At 42.7% G+C, this 18,496-nt stretch overlaps 3 protein-coding genes and 1 long non-coding RNA gene across 7 annotated transcripts; 1 reads left to right on the top strand and 3 right to left on the bottom strand.

The window, feature by feature from the left end:
* Positions 1-58: 58 nt before the first annotated feature.
* LOC5515756 (serine/threonine-protein kinase PRP4 homolog) lies at positions 59-5,107 on the bottom strand. Of its 3 annotated transcripts, XM_032385589.2 has the most exons (4): positions 4,657-5,107; positions 3,766-4,420; positions 2,681-2,816; positions 59-2,268 (listed from the first exon to the last, which is right to left on the bottom strand). In XM_032385589.2, the coding sequence occupies exons 3-4, from the start codon at positions 2,739-2,741 to the stop codon at positions 188-190; spliced, it is 2,142 nt and encodes a 713-aa protein (XP_032241480.1). In that variant the 5' UTR covers positions 2,742-2,816; positions 3,766-4,420; positions 4,657-5,107; the 3' UTR covers positions 59-187. The 3 variants fall into 3 exon arrangements, with proteins under 3 accessions (XP_032241480.1, XP_032241479.1, XP_032241478.1); XM_032385588.2 differs by lacking the exons at positions 3,766-4,420; positions 4,657-5,107 and adding an exon at positions 3,144-3,404; XM_032385587.2 differs by lacking the exons at positions 3,766-4,420; positions 4,657-5,107 and adding an exon at positions 3,155-3,403.
* A 112-nt stretch (positions 5,108-5,219) lies between these two features.
* On the bottom strand, positions 5,220-7,869 carry LOC116620043. The gene is made up of 2 exons (XM_032385590.2): positions 7,688-7,869; positions 5,220-7,238 (listed from the first exon to the last, which is right to left on the bottom strand). Exons 1-2 carry the CDS (start codon positions 7,857-7,859, stop codon positions 5,491-5,493), a joined length of 1,920 nt encoding a protein of 639 aa, XP_032241481.1. The 5' UTR covers positions 7,860-7,869; the 3' UTR covers positions 5,220-5,490.
* Positions 7,870-7,988: 119 nt separating this feature from the next.
* On the top strand, positions 7,989-17,970 carry LOC5515754 (neuroligin-4, X-linked). 2 transcript variants are annotated; one of them, XM_048720731.1, is made up of 4 exons: positions 7,989-8,399; positions 8,649-8,807; positions 10,560-12,029; positions 14,654-17,970. In XM_048720731.1, the coding sequence occupies exon 4, from the start codon at positions 14,675-14,677 to the stop codon at positions 16,463-16,465; it is 1,791 nt and encodes a 596-aa protein (XP_048576688.1). In that variant the 5' UTR covers positions 7,989-8,399; positions 8,649-8,807; positions 10,560-12,029; positions 14,654-14,674; the 3' UTR covers positions 16,466-17,970. The 2 variants fall into 2 exon arrangements, with proteins under 2 accessions (XP_048576688.1, XP_032241482.1); XM_032385591.2 differs by lacking the exons at positions 7,989-8,399; positions 8,649-8,807 and adding an exon at positions 12,384-12,475 and having other exon boundaries at positions 11,912-12,029.
* On the bottom strand, positions 10,436-14,660 carry LOC125559020. Its single transcript, XR_007306266.1, has 2 exons — positions 14,550-14,660; positions 10,436-12,433 (listed from the first exon to the last, which is right to left on the bottom strand). It is a non-coding gene; the product is annotated as an uncharacterized LOC125559020 (long non-coding RNA).
* Positions 17,971-18,496: the final 526 nt, after the last annotated feature.

The raw sequence follows: 18,496 nt of genomic DNA, 5'->3' as shown, positions 1-18,496 counted from the left end.
TGAATTGGGTTCAAAAGATGTTTGTATTGTACTTAATATGAATTGGGTGCAAAAGATGTTCATATTTTATGGTATTTTATTTGAAAGAATTATTAGTGAAGAATACAATAATGAATCGAAGTTAACTTATTTGATAATCTGATCTAGACATAACTAATACAAAACTCTGGATCTGTTGCTTCCTACACTACGTTCTTGCTTTTCGCTGAGTCATTATCCTTCTCCTCATGCTTTTCTCAGTTCTTGATAGTCTCCGCAGCTCCGCGCGTAGCTCCTTCTGCAGTGCTTTATCCCGCGGTACTGCATGTTTCTTGTATGAATTTCCAGCCTTAGACTCGTACCGAATCACCTTCAGCATCGCTTTGATTGCTGTTTCCACGCTGTCTCTAGCAATCGGGTCTCTCACCTTCTTATACACGGCACCGAGAACCCTGGCCGCTTTCAAGTACTTTGAAGCAGACTCGTTAGCATTCTTTGGGGACTCATTCTCTCTTGAACGGCTTTCAAGGGTCTCTGATTTAGTTTCCACATCTGGTAGTGTTGATACCGAGTTGCCTAGTGAAATCTCTTTGGTATCACCATTGTCGATAGTTGAGTCAATAAGCTTCGAGATCTTAGGTTTGTCCGAAATCTTTACAAAGTCTGCACCTGTATCGGAATCGCCTGTACCACCTTCGTTGTTCAATAAGGAGGAGATGGAAAACGTACGAAGTGGAGACACTGAACTCGTGTCCTTGCCTGGGGGGCTGGGGTCCTTCAGATCTAGAGGTGAACTACTGAATCCATTCACTTTGTCTTCTATATCCACACCAGCTTTTATTGTGTGAAATTCTGACTCACTTCCAGAGTCTTCATCCTTCATAATCTCTCCAAGGTCGGACTTAGGAACCGCAATTTTATCTTTACTTTGCGCCTTCTTATTCGACGTCGAAGTGTTTTTGTTAGAAAGCTTAACTTTTTCAACCATTGCACGGTTGCTTCCCTTGACATCTTCAAATTGCTGCCCCTTTATTTCCGATATGAATGACGCAATTTTCGGGTCCTCTTTCTTAGAGTTCTTCTGCGTCTCGTTTTTCATCTCTGCCATCTTGCCTTTGCTGCTTTTCTTGTTGACATCATCATCCGACCCTTGACTGATGCCCAGATTTGACAAAATATTTTGAATATTAGAATCGTCGTCATCCTTGGCGACGTCTTTCCCCTTGAGGACGATCTTACTGGCTTGCTCGTCCGATACAGTCAAGGGAAATGAAAGCTTCGTCTTGAATTCACCAAGCGTGCTGTTGGATGAGGCCCCCTGGTCTCTGCTCGTCAAGTCGCCTTTTGGAAGATCGAGCGCATCCATTACATCACCAATTTTACCTGATGTCAAAGAATCCAATTTCTGGTTCTTCGCAGCTTTCATCTGATCAAGCTCGTATATATCCTTCAGTTTATCTACGAGAAGACTCAATAGAACCTTAGTAGTGGACTTATGATGCTTATGACGATGGTGATGATGGTGATGATGATGGCGCTTATGGTGTTGCTCATCAGTGGGTTCCTGTTGTTCATTATTTCCTTGCATCCCTTTCATCTGCTGTAACATCTTAAGTCCAATACTAGGATTCATTACTTCCATAGGCGGTCCTCCAAAACTATTGACCTGTGGCATAGTCATGCCTCCGGAGTTTGGGTTAAATCCGCCAAGACCCATTCCATTCATTCCACCCATTGATTGAAGTCCTCCATTTCCATTCACCGCTTCAGGACTCAACCTAAAGTTGTTGAGGCCGGGACCACTTGCGATAAGCCCGTTCATGGCCGCAAGTTTATTGATGTTCACTCCATTACCTAGTCCATTACTGATAGTATTAACTAAATTGTTCTGGTCTCCAAGTGTTCCACCAAACACCATATTCTCCCCCATACCATCCTGCTGGTTTCCTTGCATTTGCATGGCATTGAAAGCTGCGATGCCCTCGTTTTGCCCCGCCTCCGCTCCTGCTTGCGTGGCGGAGGCGAGACCCTTTAGGTTGCCAAACATAATGTCTGCTAGGGAGTTCTTGGTCAGACCTGCTGCACCAATGAGAGGGTTCTTATCCAAGCGTCTTCCTTGAGTGCCAAATGGAAGCCCAACGCCACCATCGTCGGCAACAGCACCATTTACAGCATCGGCGTTCATTGGGCTTAGAAATGAGCGCTGTTTCATCGGTCCTATGTCACTGAAGGGATTGTTACTGTTCTGGAAGATCTCCTGTCGGCGAGATGCATTCTTCATTGCTTTTCCTATAAAGAGACCTGATGCTTTAGCAAGCACATTGATGATAACTCATCTTATAAAATCACAGGAGGTAAATACTATTTGTATCTTTCCTTCAAATAATTGTATACCATAAACAGACGATCTTCTATTTAGGGAACATAAAAAATAAAATTGAAATATTAAAGAAACCATGTTAGTTTAGACTTTTCAAACCTACGTTTTGCTAAAACAGAGGACCCAGTGTATTTTTCCATCGTTTTATCTCCCGTTTACTTTTTGTGTTTATTACTCAACCTTGGCATGAACTCGCCGATTTTATCTCCGATTATTGCCTTTATGAGCTCACAAAAAGCACATAATCCATGGGAATGACTAAAAGTAAGACAGAAGGTCAAGGCACATGTTGATAAAACAGTGCTCGTGCAGTGTACATACCTTGGATACCGAGAAGGGACGCGATGCAAAATATTAAAGTACCAACAAGCACACGATTCATAATTGGGCTGGGGTTGATTTCCTCCTGTTGTCAAACCATTGTTCTGTACGGGGTCAAGTACTCTCCTAGAAAAGACTGCATGAAAAAATTGTTTTGAATTATTGCTTTTTTTATCTTTAGTCATGCCACAATAACAGATTTATTCTATTAATCTTTCTGGTTAGTAGATGAAACCAGTTCTTTGCTTTGTTCACCGATTCGTCGTAAGAGATTTTTCAATCACCATTTTGTCTACTTGAGTGCTACTTGAACCTTGAGAGAACATCGTAAATCAAATACCGCTTTGTATTTCAGTAAGTTTATAAATGTCGAATTCGAAAGACTTATGACCTCGTTTTTACCTCGTTACCCTATAAAATAAGCAAGGCAAGTATACGTAAAAGAGTACAAACATTAACCTACCATTAACTTACCACAGGTTGTTTTTTTCCCCTGAATTTCTATTTTGTAACCTCTCTTACAGGCCTTTTTGTCAAACCCTAATTGGAGTGAACTCGATTTTGGATGAATATTTGATAGGTTCCAAGCACGGCCTTTTGATGGTCTTTTAGGTCATAGAATGAACCGTGCAATTTGAAAGTGATTAATATTTGATGGTCAAAGGGAAACGGATTCACTAGTCTCGACCAGTGTGTATACCCTCACGTCGGCTTTTTTTGGTCCCACCCTATCGTTAGATACAATTTTGCGGAGATGGCGCACCGTACTATAGTCACTAGTGAAGACAAGAGTCCATGGGGCGCCCCTCCCCCCCCCCCCCTTTCGGACTGTAGTCTCAAAGAAGCCTAAAATCCGCAAACTGACCTCCCGCTATATGTTTGAATATAGCCCCACCCCCTATTCAAGATCCCTCGCTGATAGTGCTCCCATTGATGGCCCAATGGTAATTTGACTAAAAAAAAACTACCAACACTCAGTGAAACACATAGCCAAATTATAGATTGTATAGTGAGCCTTAAAACAAAATATTTTATTCCGTGGTGTGTCTATTTATGTACATGTAGGACTAACCTCCTCTTCTCACCTTTAAATACAATAGACTGATTACAAATCCTTGTTTAAGTTGGAAAGTAATTTCTTTAACTTATGATCTTTCTTGCTCCGTGTAACAGGCCTGTCTCTTTTCTTTCCCATACTATTACCAAAGTACATTCCACCTCGCATTCTGTTCATGAATGTGTTTCTATTTTGCATTGAGTTCCAGCCCATATTCCCCATACCAGGAAACGGCCGGCCAGTTTGCACCATATTCCCGTATTGGCGCCTGTTTCCGTATCTGCGGGTGGTGGGCTGAATCAACTCGTACATTGGCGTCTCTTGTAAACTCATCTCTGGAATGAGCGAGCCATCATCCATCTGAGATAAGGTCGCACTTCCCGTAGGGTTGACGGGATAGCCGTTAATGCGCATGACTGGGTTTGCAGGTTTATTGAGAAGGTTTTTCAAGGGTTGTGTCGGATTTAGGTCGACATCGAGTCCTCCTATGTTAACTTTGACATCGTTTTCCATTTTCTTATACGGACCTATAACTTCAAGGGTTTTGTCCAGCTTTGACTTGACCGCTTCCGTTGATGTTTCGGTGAACACAAGTGCTTTTCTCGCTGATGAAAGTTTGAAATTTTGCAATTTACCGAGGCGGTGCATTATCCCCCCTTTCTTTTTCCCCTTGAGTTCTTTTGCTGTTAATAATCAAATTTATATGGTGAGAAATAATCATTTAATAGAGATTTTAAACAAACAAGAGAGTCAATCTTTAACAAATTTCACTGATGCATGTTTCTATGGTATGGGGGGCACCGAGGCAGAATGCAGGGTACGCTTTCTGAGTCGCTGAAAGACTAGTAGTAGATGAATCTCAATCAGAAACCGAAATTTTTCCCAGAATTATTTCCTTACGCTAGTTATAAAACCTTACCCTCTCCTGGGGCATGCAGTATTCCAAACAGCAGCATCAGGAAGTTAAACACTCTCATATCTCTAGAGGGTCTGCGATATTGTGTTGACCACCTTGATTGGGGTTGACAGCTGTGATAGTTTGTTGACAGGGGAGAGAAGCAGGTGAATCAAAAGTGGGTGGTTTGGTGACTTGTGTTTTGTTACGTTTGGTTGATCGATCTTGAGAGGTTGACAGAACTGTCAAGGACCTATCATTTGATGTCATGAGTTAGATTCATAGACCATTATTGCACCAGAAAATAGAATGTATTGAATTGTGTATTTTCAAAGCGCATATAGAGGCTCGATTCTGATTCTTAATACTTCTTTTTCAACCGATGGTACACCATCCCGTCAATGTGAATGCAGTAGATAAACGACATTCGCACGTTACCAATATTATCTAAGTGACAACGTGTATGCCAGAGAGCATAGACATTTGGTTCGCAGGTGAAAAAAAATAAAACCGGTCCGATATCAAAACGGATACTCAATGAATGTGACGTCATTTTCTCCTGTCAATCATGACACTTCCACATAAGGTTCAATAATCAAAACGTTATATTGATATAATTTACAAATATAAACATGCAACTGGTTATTTGATGAACGTGTGGTTATTCCCCCCTGAAAATCATGACACTTCCACATAAGGTTGAATAATAAAAAAAAAATAAAAAATACAAACATGCGAATGGTTCTTTGACTAACGTGAGTTTTTCCTCCTGACAGTCATGACAACAACACATGAGGTGCTATAATCAACACGTGAAAATAATATACAAATCCAAACATGCAAATGATTGTTCCTGCTTTATCTAGAGTCCCCGGCTTCCCGTGTTGTTTGGTTGTGCTTATGTTTTTTCCCATGGAGCACCCGTCTCGTGAAGTGCTTCTTGTGATCTCTGTGCGCATGCGCCTGCCGCTGTTTACCCTTTACATGGGATCGTTTCTTCTCTCCTTCTTCTTCAGGCCTGCTTTCGTTACCATAGTAACCTTCTTCTGGTGGCCTGTCACCGTTAGCCCCCTCATCCGGGTATTCATCATCATCGTCGTCTGCGTCACTGCGCCCGAAGTAGGGAGATATGCGCCGATATTCCTGTTGCGGGGCAAAGTAAGGGGAAATGTCGCGAGGCGGAAGATGCTCGAACTCGCGCGGCACATGATGTTCGAACTCGGGCAGAGAATGACGATAAGAGTTAAAGAGGCTTTCATCAAGGTTCCCCATTGGTGGAGCGATGATTGGCACTTCAGGGGGTGGCCTAGTATCGCGGTTCATACCCATGCTATTGAACTGTGCGGCGGAGCGCTCCATCATCTCCATTTGCTGCTCGTCTTGAAGCATCTGCATGCTGCTCTTTGTCATGGATGGACCCATTCCCTGGAAAGAACTAGGTTCAGAGCCCATACTGTTTGGGCCATACATGCTAGCAAGACCACCGTTAAGCATAGAATTTTCACTGCTAATTGGGGATTCCTGTTTGTTTGCGTCCACTCCTCCTTGCAATCCGTTCATTCCATAATTCATCATTTCCGCTGTTTTCCCACCACTAAATGAGCTTAATCCGTCTGTTAATCCATTGTAATTTCTTAACCCACTAATTCCAGTTCCTCTAATTCCAGTTGTTTGGAACTCATTTGCTTCCACTTTATTCACTATGTCACTTATGCTTTTCCACGACCCTCCAAGATCTTGAGTACTAAACCCAGCCGTACCTGCCATATTGTTTTCTGTGATATCCGGGATTCCACCCATTCCTTGCATTCCATTACCGGCCATTCCTTGTATTCCGTTTCCGGCCATTCCTTCTATTCCATTTCCCGGCATTCCGTCAATACTCTGCACCCCTATTCCAGGGAATCTTTCAGTTCTATCATTGTCTTGCTTTCTATCATGCTTGTGCTTCTGACGTGCAGGCAAGTTCACCTTTTGCGTTGCCACCCCATGCTGGCTATCGTGTCTCCTTTTGGGGCCTTCTTCGTCTGATGACTCGTCGCCTAAGCTAGCCGCACTCCCTCTCTCCTCGCCACTGCCAGACAGACTGTCACTATCGCCCGCCGTTCCGCCTTCGTTTGTATTTACCGACTTGGATTGTTCCTCTTTGCGCATCAATACCATGTTATCAAACAGTTTATGAAAGTCTACAGGCTTGACAACAAGTTTATGTCTTCCATGGCGTAAGACTGCTTTAGAGGAATGCTTCTTTGCCTTTTCAAGCTCACTAACAAACTGCTCAACCCCTTCGATGCTTTCCTTGTTTCCCTTTTTCTTATTGTTCTTTTTAACTTGTGATTTCTCGTCATCAACATTGACTACATTTACCTTGAGATTTGAACTTGTTGCATGGAAACTTACGTCATTTGACTTATAAGGTTCGTTGCTATGTTGTGTAGTTGCACGTGAATTATTTTGTGCATCTTTCTCGACGGTTTGAAGTAAATCTACCAGACTATCCTTTTTAGTAGTATTATTTTCCATGTCAAATTTATTTGTCTGTTTTATTGGAGCAACAGCAAGTGCGCGTTTTATTTCTCGGTGTCTTGGTTTCGTGTTTACACCACCTGCAAAGTTAATTTTAGATACCAGTTCATAGATTATTTCTGCGTTTTTGTGTTACACTTTGCAACAGCGTAATTACTTTTGTTATTTGTTTATTTTAGTCATATATCCTTATGTTTTTACTTGTCTCCAGTCAGTTTTACATCCTTTGTTTCTATGATAATTTCTGTATTTTTTCTTTTTAAAGTAAAGCTTTCGTTAGCTAAATCATCACAAAAAAGACGATCCCACTTATTCCATAATCAAAATCCTCCGGACTTGGCATCAGATATTGAAACATTACTCATGCAGTACCAGTTCATTGCCCAAAAGAGCGATTTGCCAGTGTTTGGAAGGTTAACAAAGGTTAGAAAGTTAAGGAGTTGACCTGCTTGTCGTGATCACCGGCGTATTACCCTTTGTCCCCTACCGCACGTCACATAAGCCGATAATCCAAGGCGTTTCCACCTACCTACAAACACCGCAGCAGCTGCTACTAGTACTATAAGCAACGATTTCATCTTTAAACTATCCATTTGGTACTCCAAGTCTCTTTGGATGTCTACCAACACTCCATCTTTCAATGTAACACGATGAGAAAGAAAAAAGCGAGAGCGCGACCAGCAACACCATTTATTATTCATGCTAATCAAATGATTTTACTGTCAGAAACCCTATTTCTACGCATCATCCGGCTATTAGCTACTCAGTCATGGGCTTCAATCTTTTGACTAATAGAAGGGATTTATCATAGCTTAGTAATTATCAGAAAATCCCGATAACCCAGACACAGCAAGCCCTTCTCCCTTTCTTCCGTAAGGCCAGGTCATTAGGCAGAAAAACAGTTCCCAGTTACAAACGAAAACATGCTGATGGAGTTTATAGTTTTTATTTGAAAACTCAAACAAAAGGTGGAGAGATTCTGATCGTTAATCTTTGATTATGACGTGGCCAGGTTCGCTTTTTATGCAACAGGTCCATGTCAACTCTTTTGAAAGGCTTCTCGACCTACAGGTAGAAAATACATCTTACATCACCATCATTGACAGACTCTTGAAATTATAACGGAAAGTAAAAATGAAACAGTAAGAGAAATGTGCGAGATATCATGAACGGCCACCGCAGCGGTCTTTGTCTTTGGGCATGCGCAATGCTCTTGTCTTTGTCTACGTCTTACCATCGAGGTACTTCTATCTTTTACATTTTCAACTTATTGAAACACCCAAATAACAAATATCAAGAACCATCTCGTATCATCTAGAATTGAAACTATTTTTAACGTAAGCGTGACGGTGACTATGGCTGTGACAGAACCGCGAGCGTGACACGTGACAGAACCGTAAAATGTGACAAAGCCGTGACCCCGTTAAAGTAAAAACTCGTGACAGAACCGCGAGCGTGACAACGTTCATTGTGCATTTTCCTTGTTGCAGTAGATCAACTGGATATAAAGAATTCAACTATCACTAAGTTTGACATCTCTTCCGCGCTTAAGACTATTGAACGGTCGACAGGAGTAGTGGAGCAGAAAGGAGGAAACAAGGCGGCGGGTGCGCAACAACAGGACGGGTGGGACAAGCAGCATCCTGCAGGTCACAATCATGACCAGCTTGGGGGGGGGGGGGGGGGGGTGAAGGCAAGATGTCAAGCAAGGGGGGGGCCATATGTTGAGCTAGGGGGGTGTCAACATGTCCAGCTAAGGGTATGGTCAACATGTCCAGCTAGGGGGGTGTCAACATGTCCAGCTAGGGGGAGTCAACATGTCCAGCTAGGGGGGTGTCAACATGTCCAGCTAAGGGGATGGTCAACATGTCCAGCTAGGGGGGTGTCAACATGTCCAGCTAGGGGGAGTCAACAAGTCCAGCTAGGGGGGTGTCAACATGTCCAGCTAAGGGGATGGTCAACATGTCCAGCTAGGGGGGTGTCAACATGTCCAGCTAGGGGGGTGTCAACATGTCCAGCTAGGGGGTGTAAACATGTCCAGCTAGGGGGGTGTCAACATGTCCAGCTAGGGGGGAGTCAACATGTCCAGCTAGGGGGTGTAAACATGTCCAGCTAGGGGGGTGTCAACATGTCCAGCTAGGGGGGAGTCAACATGTCCAGCTAGGGGGAGTCAACATGTCCAGCTAGGGGGGTGTCAACATGTCCAGCTAGGGGAGTGTCAACATGTCCAGCTAGGGGGGTGTCAACATGTCTAGCTAGGGGGGTGTGTCAATATGTCCAGCTAGGGGGGGTCAACATGTCTAGCTAGGGGGGGTTAACATGTCCAGCTAGGGGGGTGTCAACATGTCAAGCAAGGGGGGTGTCAATATGTTGAGCTAGGGGGAGTCAACATGTCCAGCTAGGGGGAGTCAACATGTCCAGCTAGGGGGTGTCAACATGTCCAGCTAGGGGGGTGTCAACATGTCAAGCAAGGGGGGTGTCAATATGTTGAGCTAGGGGGAGTCAACATGTCCAGCTAGGGGGTGTCAACATGTCCAGCTAGGGGGTGTCAACATGTCCAGCTAGGGGGGTGTCAACATGTCAAGCAAGGGGGGTGTCAATATGTTGAGCTAGGGGGAGTCAACATGTCCAGCTAGGGGGTGTCAACATGTCCAGCTAGGGGGTGTCAACATGTCCAGCTAGGGGGTGTCAACATGTCCAGCTAGGGGGGTCTCAACATGTCCAGCTAGGGGGGTCTCAACATGTCCAGCTAGGGGGCAGTCAACATGTCCAGCTAGGGGGGTGTCAACATGTCCAGCTAGGAGGGTGTCAACATGTCCAGCTAGGGGAGTGTCACCATGTCCAGCTAGGGGGTATCACCATGTCCAGCTAGGGGGGTGTCAATATGTTGAGCTAGGGGGAGTCAACATGTCCAGCTAGGGGGGTGTCAACATGTCCAGCTAGGGGGGTGTCAACATGTCAAGCAAGGGGGGTGTCAACATGTCCAGCTAGGGGGGTGTCAACATGTCCAGCTAGGGGGGTGTCAACATGTCAAGCAAGGGGGGTGTCAATATGTTGAGCTAGGGGGAGTCAACATGTCCAGCTAGGAGGGTGTCAACATGTCCAGCTAGGGGGGTTAACATGTCCATCTAGTGGGGGGGGAGTCAGCTCGCGACATTGCGACTCGCGTCGTTGCGATCTGGATATCTGGATCACATTTTCGGTTTTATATATTTTTGTTCGCGCGGTTTTTTGGACACTCGATTTAAGTTTTTATTTAGTCCTTTGCTTTTTTTTCAGTTTCCGGTTTTAGACCCGTATTGTCCCAATGCAACTCCCAGTTAGCCGTTTTTTTTAGATGCAATGGACATATACGCCTCACAGTTTCACAGTTTCAAAATACATCTAACCTTGCCTTGCAGATAACACGGCAGCGCAAGCTGATTTCTCGACACCGGAAGAGATAACAGCGCGTGAGAGTGGTCAGCTATTCCTTGTCGGTAGACCAATTACAATCAAGGATAAATCTAACAGAAATTCTACGTCATCAGTGTATTATCCAATCAAGCCTGAGAATGACCGCGAGCCCGCGTAATGCTTCAAAAGAAAGCAGAAAAAAAGCCAAAAAGTAGACAGGGTCGTAGGCTAGCATGGGGTCGAATTTTAACTCTTAGCATCCGACTCCCTCCTTCCCGTTAAAAGACCTAAAATGACCGAGACTTTCCCAAGCTATATGGTCATTTATCCCTTATCGATATGTCGATATACCACTCCTTTGTTAACTAACAATTGAAAATACTGGAGTACTAGACCAGACATTAATTTTTCAAATAATACCAATATCTCGTCGTGACTCTTGACACCACCATGGCCTTTCAGTTGCTTTTAGGGGAAGGGGGTGATTATATGCATACGAGAAGAAGACTTGTCCTTTACCCCCCTTCTATTGCAAATGTGTGGCCAGAAAATAAGACAACGCTGGTCTTTGCACTGTTAGCCCCTCTTTCTGGTATGGATATTTTATCGCGTCAGGCCTCTTTCGCTCAGCTGAACCGATATCCAATCTAAGTTGCTGTTGACATTCAAAGCCCTGATGGCACACGGTAAGGCACTCGTCGCTATAAGCCCTGATCCCTGCGATTTATGCCACAACCCTTTCACTCCATCAAAGCCGCCGAGGCCAACCGTCGGTGCATTCAAAAGCAAATTTTCCAAGTACCCGTAGGAGAGAGATTTGACGGTGATCCATATCAGTTTTAAAACTGTTTTGCTCCGAAAACTCAATTAATCGCCTCAGGAATTCGGCACCCTGATTGGCTGAGAAGATTACTTATTTGGAGATGTGCGTGTTGGATTTTGGAAATCATTGCTGATAAAACAAGATAAAGTAGTCAATTTAGCAAGAGAGATAGACATTATCTCAATGACAACTGTATAATCGTTCCGCGTAACTGGAGTTGAGTGATCTTTTTTTAACAGTCACAGTAAGTGGGCCGTCTTCGTGGTGTGACGGCTTGCAGTACCTTGATCACTTTATGAATAATTTGAAAAGCAGCCGAGCAATTCAATCATTCGCAGTGGAACCTACGCGGCAGTAATGCCGCCTGGTTAACTCTCCTGACAACTTTCAGATAGACATCAGCAGATGTGGATGTTATCTTGCTTTTTCAGTCCCCACAGAATGGTTCAGATGCCTCTCCCATTGCTAATAGTAAGGCTGATCGCTAGCAAATCATCGCCTCTTCAACCCCACTAAGCATTGAATCAGCACTTCGGTCTGAGGAATCAACACGTTTCGTCGACTTGACTGAGAAGAAAGGCAGGGTCTCCTTCTCCCTCTGTTTGCCTGCGTCTCTCTCGTCTACTGAGAAGAGCACTTTCATGCATGTTGGGTAAGTAAGCTCTGACGTTTTTTAACATTACGTTTCAGTTACGTGACTATGACTTACATAGGAAAAGTAACAAAATTGTCTAAGTGACATAGCTATTTGAATAACACCCTTCAAGCTGCATAACGCAAAATGTTTGTGGTGCGAATCGTGCGATCTTCCATCTATTTGACATCTTCACTTATCTATGTGGGCTCTCAGAGATCTCCTCAAAACCACTGTCAGCTATTTATTCCATCATGATAATGATACTTGATTTACTCGTCAAATCTTCACGAATCTAGCCTTAATCCCATAGAAACATCTGTTTTCTCCCTTTCCACAAGGGATACCTCAAATAATCTCCTGGCGCTGCAGTCCTTAGAGCCGGCCTCAAATCCCTCCCCAGAGACCAAAACTTAAGACAGCTGCGAAGGAGACAATACCTGAAGTTACTCAGACATCTAAAGGTAACAAATGTTGACATAGCAACAAAAGTTATCAAAGTAACAATAGTTACAGTAAGCACTTGAACCATGGCAACTTAATTGGCAACCAAATAAAATGAAATTGAAATTGTAAGCATAAGAGTAGCAAGGGTTTTGTCACAGTTGCTTTAATACTCTTAATTTTTAAAGAAAATCCCAAAATAAGGTCTCCAAAATACTTGGCAACGTTTTGTTGACCTTGTCTTTTTGGCGGCCATCCTCGAAGAAATGTTAATAGGATAAGGGCAACGAAATATTGTACGGAATTGTATCAACACGCACTACGTTACTCGTTTAGTATCGCGGGCTCACATCTTTTGTCAACTGGGCAGGGTGGCCTGGTTTGCGGCTAGTTTAATCCGGATAGCGGTTTACCTTTTTTTGATATTTGTTTTGATAGTGTTATTCTTGGCTAAAGGTTGATATATTCATAAGTATTTTGCCATCTGCTCTCTTGCATATGGACCACACTGGTTGGGTTTGTTTCCAAGACTACGATCGCAGGCGAAATGAGGCCTGAGACGCGATAAGGGTCAAAATCTCTCTACGTTTTGACGCGATGGATAAGTAAATAAGATTCAAAATTAAGAGATAGAGATCACGTAATGAGGTGTCGGTACTAACATAATGTCGTTTCTGCATGTTACAGGCCCTTCTCTGTAGAATTTCACGACTTATATAAATAATTCACAATTAACTGATAGGCGCTTTCTTTAAAAAAATTCTGCAAAAAGTTTATATGATATTTTTTTGTGATTATGCATGTTCGACGCAAACTCTCAAAGACGACAACATATTCAAATATTTCAGCAAGCAACATCAAAAGACCCCTTCTTAGAATTCTCGAAGGATGTCCTTTAACTAGAAAAATCATTAACGCGCGAAAGAAAACTTTAAATGGCTTATTAAAACGATAAACGGTCTCATTTTGATTATTAAAGCTTTGTTATGAATCCTTTTGTCAATTAACGAAGTTAATCGCTTTACGTTGTAAAAAATTGTGCAAAGATTTAATTCTATTTGATCGTGAAATTTGAGCCTAATTGTAATGCAGTACAAGTATTTGTTATTTTTAACGGTGACGAATTTGGATTTTAATACGTTTTAAAATTCGGTCTGTATCAACACTAATAAAAAGTGCATCGCGTTAAGAAAATATCACCTTCTGCATTTCTTAATTTGTTTGTTTTGTTAGTAGTACAGGACATGATTTTTATTTTTTTTTTCGCGCTAGTACAGTTCTATTTCTTTTAAAATGGATACTGCGAATTTTTTCAGGCTACAGCTCACAAGATACGTTGAGCATAATTGCATGTTTTCATAACAAAATCCCTTTAAGTATTGGCGATTTCGAAACATTTTTGGGGGAAAATCTCCGGAAACCATTTTTTAGAGAACTGCTCGAATGTGTTCCTGAGTGCTAAAAACACCACGCGAGTGATTCGAATTTTATCGATATCCTTCTTTCGATAACTCACGTCTGTTACAAGATTATACGGTAGCTTCCTTGACCAACGCGCGGCTAGTAATTACTGACTTTGTTTTTATTTACTTTTATTCTTGAAACATCCAAGAACAGTCTATCTCGCCAGGCGATGAAATGTACACGATCATTTATGATCTGCTTTAAATAGGAAATCACTTCTTTGATGGCCCGGGGTTAAAGTTTGAATGTCAATTAGAAACAATATAACCCATTTCTCGTGCATTGAACGAGTAATTTCCACCCTTATTTGTCGCTAAATAACCGGGCAAATAGGTTCGCCTGAAGCCATTAGCGATGTGTTTAGATAATAGTAATCAAGTACTCGGGCCTTGAATCAACTTCCGACTTGTTGTTTATAGCTAATCAATCGGGGGCTTTTAAAAATTGCCTCGATTAGTACTGGTTACAGGGAGTGTGCCTAGCGAATGAGCGGCGGGGAGCGGCCAAAAACAATGGATGGAGACTGCAGCGCGCGGAAGGCTCGCATCTAACCTCAGTAGCTACCACACAGCACAACACAACTTGCTAGGTTTGTAATTATAGCGCGTGTAATCTAGCCCCGGCACTCACTTGCATTGAGATCACAACTGGTGCTGACAGTAACTTGAGACCTGCAGATCCCTAAATACTACAACACGTCTTCAAATCCATGCTCTTCTTTGTTTCTATTATAGACACAGCTCGGACAGCTCCTGATGCGACCTGCGAGCTCGATGGAAGCAAGGAGGAACGCAGCTTGTGCCGCACTGATTGCAATCTTGTGTGCTGCTCGCTTGTGCGTCTCACAGAGCGATGAACTCGTCGTATCTACCAAGTATGGTGCAGTGCGAGGAGTAACTAGACATTTAGCCGCTATCAAGGGGAACATCACAAAGATTAATAGGTTCCTGGGGATTCCTTTCGCGAGTCCACCGGTTAAAAAGCTCCGATTCAGCCCTCCAGTCCCACCAGAGCCTTGGGACGATGTTTACGACGCCACGAACTTCAAAGCTATGTGCTTTCAAGATCCGGAGTACAACAGAATGTTTTGGACGGGTTTCAGCTGGCGTCAGAGTGATGATTGCTTATATCTCAATATCTACGCGCCGAACTCGACGGGAACAAAATATGCAGTGATGGTATACATTCATGGAGGCGGTTATGAGGCAGGCTCACCCATCATTAGCCCAGGAGACGCTATCCCCCTGTGGGGGGTTGTTCTCGTCACTATACAGTACCGGCTTGGTCCGTTCGGCTTCATGTCCACGGGTGATTCGGTGGCTCCGGGCAATTACGGAATGTTGGATCAGATTGCTGCCTTGAAGTGGGTACAGGAAAATATCGCTGCATTTCATGGCGACCCGTCTAGAGTTACGATATTTGGGGAGAGCGCGGGGGGCTCGAGCGTCGGTTTGCTTCTTCTGTCGCCACTGTCTAAAGGACTTTTCCATTACGCTATCGCGCTAAGTGGCGTAGACTTTTCACCTTTTGCCATCAACAGGGTAGATGAAGCGGTCCAACTCACGAAGAAAACGGCGCGAAATGTCAAGTGCCCAACGCACGATAGCACCGAAATGATGGAATGCATGCGCCGCTTGAAGGGTGAGGAAATCCCTGTAAACGAGATCAATAAATGGAGGCCAATCGTCGATAACATATTTCTTGAGGACACGCCGGTGAATCTTAGAAAAGCCAACAAATTTCATCCCTATCCATTCATAGCAGGCCTCACAAGTGAAGAAGGTTCATATTTTTTCTCGGATGACTTTTTTAAAAATGTCACGTTTGAAACTTTCAAAGACGATGCAATTACGTTTTACCAGAGTGTGCGGCGGTTTGGACGCGAGGGTCCCAACTTCAAGTTGGCAGCTAGCTTAAAGGAGGCTATTGTGTTCCACTACACACCCTGGCCAGATCTTGGGGACTCGTCCGGCTTCAGGGCGGCCCTTGTAGACATGGTCACTGACTTCAGCATCGCCGCACCAGCGCACGCCGTCCTTGACTTCCACTCCAAACAGGCACCTTCCTACCTCTATGTATTCAGTCACCGATCCAAAAACCGATCCATCCCCAAGTGGAAAGGCGTGGGACACAAGGATGACACTCCTTACGAGTTCGGGTTTCCATTTCTCGACCTCGACAAGGCCCTCACTCAGCAGGAATATGACGATGTCGATAGGAACGTTAGTAATTATATCATCACATTCTTTACGAATTTCGCCAAGACTGGTCATCCCACGCCCGAGCCTGTGGCGGGCATAACGTGGTCCCAGTACAACGAGACATATCCAGCGTACATGAACATCACAGCACAGCCGAGAATAGAGTACAACTTTCACGAGAAAAGCATGGCATTCTGGAACTCGTACTATCCAAAACTGCTTGAGACAACGTCTTGTTATCAAGGCGATACCCTAGGCTCCACCTCATCGGCTTCGAGTCTGAGCTTATTCTATTCGGCCTACGCTATTTATCTTACTACGTATTTATTACTGTCATATATTTAGGTTTCACAATTCATGCAAAATGCCCTAGGTTTGAGATCCTAAATAGATGCATGGAATGACCTTAGAATAGGAAACGTGGGCGGTTTTCATTTTGGGACTTGAAATTTGCGAGTCGTGTGGGCGCAGACATTTTTCTAAGAATAGCCCGGCGGCCCATATCAGTAAAATAGACTAGCTGTTATTATCACATTGTCGCTGTGGAGGTATTGGAATTTAGAACGAAAATAATCATTCAGAGTTTGCACCAAAACGCATAAAAAATACTTCAGGCGTGAAGATATGCAAATTCTTGCAACTAAACGTTTCATATCTGATGTTAGATAAACTTTGAACGTATACGCACGTATCCGCTCCTGTCTTGAAGCAAATCGCAGTTCTCGTATACTATTGGTCAAACGGTTATCATTTCCGTCAGACCTTTAGTCGTTATTTCTAATGTAATTCCTTTATCAAATTGGGATTTCGAAAAAAGAGGGAGCGAAAAGGGAAAATATTATTGTATAGAAAGCGTTAATGCCTTCCTTATCACTCTGGGATTGACAATAGAGGGAGCAAAATGGAAAAATATTATTATATAGAAAGCGCTAATTCCTCCATCTTGTATGCCATAGTGATAATTTGATATGGAATTTGCAATATACCTGTTTTTTTTATGTGGAAAAAAATCCTGACATGTAAAGAATTTTAATTACTGTGCACGACAGAACTAACTGATTATTCGTTTAAATTAAATTTAAGCTGCTCGTATCATATCAAAGTGCTATTAGCTGTAAATACTACCCGTATGGGTGTTGTTAGGATTCATCCGGTCAGAAAAGTCCAAGCTAGCCTCTCTAGTAATATGCTGGAGTAGTTGGATAACTCCAAATGGCACCCACTAGAATTCAAGATGAATTACCTAGTTGTACAAATACATGTATATAACTATAAAACAATCATTTTATACTTGACTTTGCAGGCAAAGTTCTTACAACCGCAATTTGGTTGAGGTGAAGATTGTGAGGATACCCGGATATGCAGCTTTTGGCGACAAGATAATGATGTCATTAAATTACAAAGGGTTCCAGGGAATACCATTTTACTAGAAGCGCCGAAAAATGCTGCTAATAAACCATTTACAGAATTAGAGCCAAAAAAAAATATTGGAATTGTTCTAATGCGTGGCTGCAAATGCGAAGAATGTTTCACAACTTCTTTAGTCGATTCAGGAAAAAATCCAATTTAAGTAAGATAGATCTTAAATTGACTAAAATATTTGCTTCCTCGCTAGGAAATGACTCAGCGACTGCTTGCTAATACTCCATAAAGGAAAAAATAACAAGCTCTTTTCTTCCCATTTAACCGGTTATTGATAGTTGAAAGAACAAAAGATTTGAATGATTAGCTTTGAGATAGCCTAAATCAATGAAGTTAAATGCGGTCTCTTTTCCTATTATTGTAAATATTGTTGTTAGACTTGTAGCACAAGTAGCTAATGGTTCAATAAACACCCCTTACGTACTAAAGCTTAGCAGCTTCTGAATTTATGAATGTTCGGGAATAAGGTCTTGAGTGTACCGTAATACGTGATCACCGTCTAGTGGAAGCGGGTTTCTCTCGACATATAACACGACATCAAACGTATTCACCTCCATTTCCTACCAAAAAATAATTATTTGGCAGAAAATATCAATTAGGATAACTAATTGAAAAGAACAATTCATGAAGACATAATGATGAGAACTCTCCCAACCTTTTATTGAAATATTAACTCGTCTTTTCACATCTCGCAAGAAGACTCATTCTGCCGAGAGGAAAAGGACAAATAATCCATTTAGATAACTAGAGTAGAAAAAAATCCATGAAAGATCATGAGAATCCCCCCAACCTTTTTTTTAATCATTAGCCCTTCCAAGAGGGAGTCCACGCATTCTGCTGAGAGAGGAAAAGGTTTTCAGAAAGTCCGGACATATCCAGCCTATTTATTTCCTATTATTTAATTCATATGAACAAAATGATATCAGTGTTTTCTATACATGACTTCTAGTACCT

Source organism: Nematostella vectensis, chromosome 2, assembly GCF_932526225.1.
Source record: "Nematostella vectensis chromosome 2, jaNemVect1.1, whole genome shotgun sequence".
Taxonomy (NCBI): Eukaryota; Metazoa; Cnidaria; class Anthozoa; order Actiniaria; family Edwardsiidae; genus Nematostella; species Nematostella vectensis.
Note: the sequence above shows the minus strand (reverse complement) of the source record. Positions and strands in the feature narration are given on the sequence as shown.

Coding starts and splice junctions, on each gene's coding strand:
- LOC5515756 (XM_032385589.2), bottom strand. CDS start 2,741: ATGAATCGTGTGCTTGTTGGTACTTTAATATTTTGCATCGCGTCCCTT. Junction 2,269..2,680: donor GTCCCTTCTCGGTATCCAAG/GTATGTACACTG, acceptor GTCTCTTTATAG/GAAAAGCAATGAAGAATGCA.
- LOC116620043 (XM_032385590.2), bottom strand. CDS start 7,859: ATGAATAATAAATGGTGTTGCTGGTCGCGCTCTCGCTTTTTTCTTTCT. Junction 7,239..7,687: donor AGCTGCTGCGGTGTTTGTAG/GTAGGTGGAAAC, acceptor TTAACTTTGCAG/GTGGTGTAAACACGAAACCA.
- LOC5515754 (XM_032385591.2), top strand. Junction 12,476..14,653: donor AGTTACTCAGACATCTAAAG/GTAACAAATGTT, acceptor TTTCTATTATAG/ACACAGCTCGGACAGCTCCT.